Source organism: Triticum aestivum, chromosome 7D (genome assembly GCF_018294505.1).
Source record: "Triticum aestivum cultivar Chinese Spring chromosome 7D, IWGSC CS RefSeq v2.1, whole genome shotgun sequence".
In the NCBI taxonomy this organism is placed as follows: domain Eukaryota; kingdom Viridiplantae; phylum Streptophyta; class Magnoliopsida; order Poales; family Poaceae; genus Triticum; species Triticum aestivum.
In genome coordinates this window covers 42,563,921-42,572,500 of record NC_057814.1, presented here as the reverse complement: position 1 = coordinate 42,572,500, position 8,580 = coordinate 42,563,921, and the positions used below count along the sequence as shown (strand labels likewise).

At 43.4% G+C, this 8,580-nt stretch overlaps 1 protein-coding gene across 1 annotated transcript; it reads left to right on the top strand.

Moving 5' to 3' along the window:
* Window positions 1-3,079: 3,079 nt before the first annotated feature.
* On the top strand, window positions 3,080-7,412 carry LOC123165324 (BUD13 homolog). The gene is made up of 8 exons (XM_044582951.1): window positions 3,080-3,441; window positions 3,565-4,468; window positions 4,554-4,618; window positions 4,718-4,773; window positions 5,575-5,678; window positions 5,886-5,958; window positions 6,052-6,232; window positions 6,991-7,412. Exons 1-8 carry the CDS (start codon window positions 3,216-3,218, stop codon window positions 7,074-7,076), a joined length of 1,695 nt encoding a protein of 564 aa, XP_044438886.1. The 5' UTR covers window positions 3,080-3,215; the 3' UTR covers window positions 7,077-7,412.
* Window positions 7,413-8,580: the final 1,168 nt, after the last annotated feature.

Here is an 8,580-nt window from a genome sequence, read left to right as displayed (position 1 = left end):
ATTGTAAACACTGACAATCCATTTGTACTAACATGCTCTATGACATGTCTTTATTGTCTAAATACACGACACCAACTTGTGTCATATTAGGCGGCTTATCGGCCGATTTAACAATTTTATTGGTTGACTATTTATCGGCAAGTTTTTTTTTAATCTCAGGTTTTCCTATCATCAGGATCAATCAACATGGCAAACCCGTAAGCCACGTCATCAGTATTCCTCATAAGTGACCTAAGATGTACCAGAAGTAGCCATCTAGACAAATAGAAGGCATTAGCCATGTATCAGACTAAGAGCTAAATCGGTTGGGTCCCGCATATTTATCGGTGAATACCGTCCAATATCGACCATACCGGTAAATGCCGACGATATTCACTTATCTTATCGGTCTGATACTGATAAGTGATAAATCAGCCGAGATATCGGTATATCGGCCGATATATTTGAACAATTATTAGACCTGTCATCGGCGACTGTATATTCTAGAGAGTCTACTTCATCCCCCTAGTGTATAAAACCCCCTACTAACCCTAACTGTCCTAAGTTTTCTCTTAGCCTCTCTCACCCCTTTTCCCGGCAACATGCATTCTCACTCATTTTTTCCATTCTCTTCTGATTCACTCTCTCTATGCAGTTGACTCACAGGGGTAGGTCTCATAATTGTTCACAAGAACAAAAAGAGTGACGTTCTGAGAAGATCATCCTGTGAAGAAAAGTGAAAAACAGAGCAAGATAATTTGTCGGAGTCAAAAGAGGACGTTTGCTTTGATCTAAAATTGTCTTTCAAAATTATGCAGAGGCCTTTAGTTCAAACATGAACACACACATATTCTGGGCACACACATGAAGTCCGCACACGTCACTTAGCCACCTCGATACTTGTTTGTTTGAGTCGTATGTAACCTAAAATTACATACATTCTCGTAAACTAGTCCAAATGCCCGTGCGTTGCCACGGGCGAAAAATATCGTAAAACTTGCTCCGTGCGATAGTACGCGCCATTTCTGATAAGGTTATACTATTACCACTTTTTGAAGGATGAAGTGTGCACGTAAAGAAGTCACCCTAACATCCTTCATCTGCTGGAAGAGTAGTGGTGCATAGAATAGTCTAGTAATCGGTCGTATATTTTATTTTTCAAAAAAACATAATTTTTTATTTTAAAATAATTAAACAAATTTGAATTTTTAATCATTTTATTATAATTGAAACATGTTTTTTTAAGTTGATGCATTTTTTGGGAATTTTGAGCATTTTTTAAAATTCATGCATGTATTTAAAAGCATGAATTTTTTAAAGCAAGAAGAATTTGAAGCTCTCCTTGCCTTAAAAAAACACACACAAGCTCGGTGTTTGCAATTAAAAAAGGATTATTGGTGTCCATACCATGCAGTATAAAGTTGAGAAAGTCGTAGGATGTCCTTTGGCGCCTCCTTCAGATTAGCACTATCGTCGGGTGAAAGAAAAATGGTGTAATTATTTTTAGCGGGATATACAAATGGTGGAATTGTCGTATACTATTCGAGAGTTTAATACTTAATCCAAAAGTTTTTCTTCGAATTTTAAAAAATTTTGCAAACATTTTTTTGGATGAAAGAGTAGTGGTGCATTGAAGTGGGATTGTTTATTTCCATTTTTTGTTAATATTCAAAAACAAACCGGTTTTTACTATGGTAATTATTTGTTAGAAAATGTTGGTATTTGATTTACAAAATTATATGCCGTTCCTTTTTGCACTATTTGAACTTGGCCACATAAGAAAATGCAAGCTTTTCTTTGTTCTCCATCACATGTAAATTTCAGGGGCCCATAAAAAAAGGATAAATTTCAGGTGTAATTTTGGAGTGGATTGTGTAACAAAAGTAAATTTCAGATGGAGCCCACGTACACCCGTCACGTGTCTACCAAGTATAAAGTAGTCCAATTTGCTCATGTTCGCCTTCACCTGGTGTTCTATCCCCCTTCCTTTGGCGTGTTCGTTCCATTGACCCCATCTCTCTCTCTTCTCATTGCCCCCTCCCCCAATCATCCTTCTGTGCCGACCACCATCTGCAGCAGCTTTATTCAAGGGTCCTGGGGATTTCGCAGGCCATCTCGCCCGCGACCGATTTTTTGCTTCATGTTCGCAGGCCGGTTGCCCGCAGTGCAGTGCAGTGCGGCTGCCCGCCGACCACACTGGTGTCAGCGAGGCCTTCAGGCTATCTTTTTGCTACAACCTTTTTGCTCAATTTTTCTGAATCTTCATCTTCGACTCTCTCTGGGCAGATTTTTGCTCGTCTCTCTCTCAGTAGGCTGGGCACCCAATGTTGCTTTTTTGCTACAAACCTTTCTATTAGGCTAGACAGGACAAATTTTTGCCCAATTGTTCACCTTATCATCTCTCTCATTAGGCTGGCACCCACTGCTTTTTTTGGATGCAGGCACAATCTTCCTCTCGGGCTCGCTTCAACATTTTTGATTGCTTTTTGTTGGCTCGTTGATCCTCGCAAGTCTAAACGTATATAAGTTGCTAGGATTTGCTATAAAGGGGCGGGGTGGGATTAATTAGAATCTGAAAAAAAATTAGTAGAGGCGTAAGGGAGGGGAGGTCAGGTGGTAAGTTTGAACTTTTTTAGCGGCCCATGACTAAAATTCTAGCCGTTTGACTTACGATACTGCAAATGGAGAACCGGACGAACGAACGGACGAGCGACGACGAATGAAAACGGACGAAATTACAGAAGCAAGAAGCAATCAGCGCTTTATTATTAGGTAAAGATAAAGATAAAGATTAGGTATAAAGATTGGATTTTGTATTACTTTTCATGTTGCCAATTTGAATCAAATTCAGATACTTTTGAATTCAAACCTTCCAAACATTTGTGGGACAATTTTTTATGGAACCAAGTATAAATCTTGGGAGTCTAGGAAAATTGGTCCCATGAAGTTTTCTGGTTTATTAATTGTTTTTTAGGGATTCCCGGTTTATTAATAGAAAAACTGTTCAGCACCAAATATTCTCTCTCCCTAGTCTCCGAACCGGCCCACCAGGCCCAGCCAGCCTCCCTGGAAACGAAACCTAGCCCGATCCCCACAACTCTGTTCCTCACCTCTCTCCCTCGTATCTTCCCTGAAGCTCAGACAGTCCCCGTCAGGTCCACCCCGGCCGTCCTCGCCGCAGCCGAACCCTAGCCGCCGGCGCGCCGTGCCCTTGGGGCTCGCCGCCGCCGCCACCCATGGCGACGAAGCAGCCGCCGCCGTCCTCTTCCACATCGGGGGCCGCGGTGTCCATGAAGGACTACCTCAAGCGGTACCAGTCGGGCCCCGCCGCCGCCGGCGACCAGAAGAAGGCCAAGAAGAAGAAGAAGAACCCCAAGCCCTCGGCCGGAGGGGTGCTAATCGTCGACGAGGACCCCGTGTGGCAGAAGCCGGTGCAGATCCCGGAGGACGAGCCGTCGTCAGGTATGCATCTCCGCCCCCAACCCACCCCTTCCCTTCGTCGTGGTTCGAGCCTGATTGGCGAGGATTTCGCCAGATCCGCGGTGAGTTTTGACTGGAATCGGGCGTGTGGTGGGTTGTCCGCAGGGGACGAGAAGCCTCAGGTGGACGAGGACATCGAGGTGAAGCGGATGCGGCGCATGGAGGCGATCCGCGCGGCCCGGCCCTACAACTCCATCGCTAACGACGGCAGCGGGTGGGTCACTCTGCCCGTTCCGGAGCCTGAGGGCAGTGGCTCGCCCCGCCGCCGTCGTAACGACACTCCGTCGCCTGAGAGGGGCGGCGGTGCCGCCGGGAGGAAGGAGGACCTCTCTCCCCCGCGGCGAAGGCAGCGGCGGGACACGCCGTCTCCTAAGCGTGGAGGTGCTGCGGGGAGCGATATTTCGCCGCCGAGGCAGAGGCAAAGGCGGCGTGACACGCCCTCGCCGGAGGGCAAGGGTACAGGAGAGGGAGGCGATCTGTCACCGCCACGGAAGTCCAGGCGGCAAGACGATTCCTCTCCTCCAAGGAGACGAGCTCGCCATGATTCCGAGGAGCCCCAGGACATCTCACCACCACGGAGGCGCACGAGGCACGACTCCGAGGAGCCTCAGAACCGCTCCCCCCCTCGGCGCCGGACACGGCATGACTCGGAGGAGCCTCAGAACCGCTCCCCCTCTCGGCGCCGGACACGGCATGACTCGGAGGAGCCCGGAGACATCTCTCCGCCACGAAGACGGAAACGCCAGGACTCTGCACAGCTGGACAACCCGTCACTCGCAAGAAGACAAAATTTGGGACAGAGCCTGGGGGATGGGGATATTTCTCCACCAAGGAAGGGTCGGAAGTCTGCATCAGATGATTTATCTCCACCTCGTAAGGAGAGAGACACTTCTCCTCCAAGGAAGGTTAGAAAGGAAGGAGCTCAGAAAGAGACAATGAGAGCTGGGTTGATGTCAGCAGAGGAAGTTAAAGAGGACATCAGAAAGATTAAGGAGGATGAGAAGCTCAAGTGAGTGATACTTCATGTCTTCGAATACATATGCTTACTCCTTTTGCTAAGATTTGTAATATGTTGTATGATATCTGTCTTTTAGGTTTGCAGCACAGGACCCTTCGTTCACTGGTAAAGGGGCAAAGGTAGTGTTCCGAGATAAGGAAGGTATGAACTGTGCATTATCATGTTTTGGTCATTTTGGTGGTAGTTACCTATGTAGACATTCTAGTTTCAGTGGTAACATTGCTTTGTAACGTTTCCCAGGAAAAAGGATAAATCAAGAAGACATACAGAAGGCAAAGAAAGACGAGAAGCCAAAGGTAAATATATGCTCTTGCTCTGGATTTTTAATTAGCCATCTTTGTGTTTTATCTGGACATCTGGTTAATTGACATGAAAATTCATATGTTTCTAGTAGTATAGAATATAGATTTGAGCAATTGTTTTGTGCTAATTATCTTATCCTGATATTGTGTCGTGTTCTTGTGGCAAAACTGTAGAAAATGGCAAAATGCACTATGCCACACACTTTTCTTTGCCCACAAGCACCAACATTTGTGAACTTCTTTGGATAAATTGTTACCTTGGGATTGTTAGAATAGAGGGTGTGCAATGTGCAGGGTGCCTAGACGAACACCTCTTCTATGTGTAGAAACAAAATAGGCACTACATATAAAAGGATAACTACTGATCAGCAAACAGAAAAGCTATGAAAGCTCCCACTAGTACTATAAAGATTATACAACATTAAAAGGAACAGGGCTTGTTAATACCAACTTTATTCACTCTCATACAAATTGTTATTTTTGCATAACCAAAATCTGGTTTCCTTTTATGTCAAGTTCCCCTGTTCCCTGTAAGTTCTCTATTCAGGTTGTGAACTACTGATCCATACAAATTCAGATAAGACACATGGATATGAGGGAGATCAATTAGTTGAAACCATCTCACTTATTTGTAAGTTTGTCGTAGAATGGAACAAAATGCAGCAAATGATTGAATAATCACTCATCATACCTTTTCCTCTTCCTCGCTTATCTGAAGTCATTTCAATACATGATCTCTATCTTGGGTGCCGCTGCCTATAGCTGATACATGATAGCTGGTGTTCTTATTTGCAGGAAAAACATATAGAATGGGGTAAAGGTTTGGTGCAGAAACGGGCAGCCGAGGCTCGAGTGAAGGAGCTTGAAGATGTGAAGGATCAGCCATTTGCGAGAACAAGGTACTTTTTCTTATTGAACTTGCTTATAAAGGGGCATGATCCTTGTTGAGTTCATTTGAGAATTTGTGTAATCGACAATACAGTACCTGCTTTGAACAGTGTACTCTTTATTTTTGGTGTCTGTGTTGTCTGCTTTTTATGTTGAAATGAACATGGAGTTTTATAACTGACTTAGAAGTATTTAAAGTTGAGTTTGTTTACGTGCAGGGATGATCCTGAGCTTGACGGCATGCTCAAAAACAGACTCCGATGGGGTGATCCTATGGCTCATCTTGTCAAGGTAACTGCAGCTTTTGATTTGGAGTTGCTTAATTGAATCTGTTGATGCTATTTCTTCTGGTTAATGGTTGATATGTGTGCTAATACATTGCAGCGCAAAGATACAGACTTTCTTCTCAATGACTTGGGAGATGATGAAAAGATGAAGGAATCTGGATTTATAGTTCCTCAAAATGTACCTGCTCACAGCTGGCTGAAGCGTGGGGTAGATCCTCCTCCAAACCGTTATGGCATAAAACCAGGCCGTCATTGGGATGGAGTGGACCGCAGCAATGGTATGTGCCTTTCAAATTTATTCAGTCTCCCTTTCTTTCTTTTTTTAACTGCGTGCCTCTTGGCCATGGCAAAAGAACCAGGTTGGCTTAAATTTTTGGTATGAAAATATAGCACCTTCCTGTGTGAGCTACCTAGTATGTGTGGATGCTGCTATTTAAATAAACCACTAGGATTGTTTGAGTTTTACTTCATACCTTCATTGTTTTGAAGATTTGTGTTTCTTTTAAGAGTGCCATCTCTTTGTTGTGTTGGTGGATGATAGGTGAAAAATACATTATTTTAACCTGCTCAACAACTGTATAAACTGTTAGTCATGTTTCTGATACAGTTGTTGCAGTTGGTCCATTCATTTGTTTTCATATCATGTTTTTCATAGCCAAGATATGTTTCTCTGGGCGAATTGTTCGAAACCTGGTTATGGTTACAAAATGAGATGAGAAAAACGGTACTTCCTCTGTAAACTTTATAGTGATCTAAACAATCTTATATTAGTTTACAGAGGGATTACTAATATATATCGTGTCGGCAAAGAAGAGAACATGTTCACAGACATTGTCCGTTGCTCATTTTAATCCTATACTAATTTGTCTGCTACTCTATATGAATTCACATAGCTTGTCTTGGGTGCATTTTAACTTATAGAACTTTCCGTCCATCATCTGTTGGTTCAGATATATGTTCTGGTTCAGTTGTAATGCGCTTTTGCCACCATGGGTGTGTGGCAGCCATCACTAAATCCATGTACATGTGTTTCCAGGATACGAGAAGGACATGTACAAGCTAAAGAATGACAAGCAGGCCACGGAGCAGGAGGCCTACCTTTGGTCCGTCGCAGATATGTGAGCGCCGCAGCTGTCCCAAGAACATGTCCGATGGCATGCTGGCTGGATCAGTTGCTGAGGTTGCCCAATGTGCCTGAAAGGAAAGGAAGCGATGCCCTTGAACATCATTTCTTCGAACACATGATGACCGTAAGTGATTTGCTCGAGTAGCCACGCAGTGCTTGGAAGCTCAGTGGAGCGACAGTTTTGTTGTGTATTTGCTGGGATTCTGCCACTAGATTCTCCTTGACACATATAAATATTTTGTAACATGTATGTTTTTGCACAGAAGAGTATTGGTGCCATCCTTCTGTTGTATATGGGATTTGGCTGAAACATAGAAACTTTTAGTGAGCAAGTCTGGATTTGCCTGGGTCAGTTTTGTGTAAATGATTGTTGCAAGCATCTGTCAGCTTAGGGAGAGTTACACGAGTAAACCAGAGCCCAGCCAACCAATGGTGTCAACAAATATAAGATGTAAGAGTACTTCTCTGCAGAAAACACACACTAGTCAAATCCAATTGATATTTTTCTGTAAAGAGAGCAAATTTCTGCAAATCACATAGTAACAAATAATAATAAAGACTAACAGACCAGATGGTTGCTGCATTTAAAAATAATAATGAGTTTTAGTTTTACTTAAAAAATGAAGGCAAGGGAGGAACACAATTTTAGTTCTAATTTTTTATTTTCTTTATTGGGAGGTTCTCCCAACCCTATACAGCCCCTAATCCTAAACCCTACACTAAGTGCTCTACTCCCCATGTACTGCTACTTGGTGACAACCCTGCTAAGGCCCACGTCTTTTAATGCAATCGAATCCACCGTCGCCGAGTAGTATGGGACTAAACGAACCCCGATAGTAGTTCAGTTCCCTTACTCGAGTGGCCGCCGCCCAATGACGCCTCCCCCGCACCCCGACACATCTATGGTGCGGGGAGAACGGAGGTGTCACCGGTGGTGTGCACGTTGGTCTCCGCTCCCATAGGCTAGAGTTTTGGTCGGGGTCGAGTGAACTGGTCGAACGATACCCATCGAACTATGTGAGAGCTATATCTCGCTTCACGTGAGATGGAACAAGCTCACCAGGGATCACTCCCAGGTCTCCTCGACGCTGCGCATAGCTGCTAGCCACTGAGGTACTATTGTGTATTGGAAGAATATAAAGCACGACATAATTGAGGAAAGAGAGTCGGTTTTTTCCACGGGTTCTTTCAGTTCTTTTTGTTTTTGTCTTTTATTTATTTTTTCACCAGTTTTCTTTGTCTATTTCTCTGTTATTGGGTTTTTCTCTCTCGATTTTTTTGTTTTCTGTTTTTACACCGGTTTTCTTCGTTTCTTTCTTTATTTTTACTTTTTTTCTTTGTTTTAGTTTGTTTTCTATGTTTCTTTCACGGTTTTCATTGCCTTTTTTTTATTTCATTTCTTTTTTCTTCATTTTTGTTTGTTTCTTTCTCATTTTTCATCAATTTTCACTGTTTCTCTATACACATTTTTTGTATATATCTAATAAATTATTCTAATAC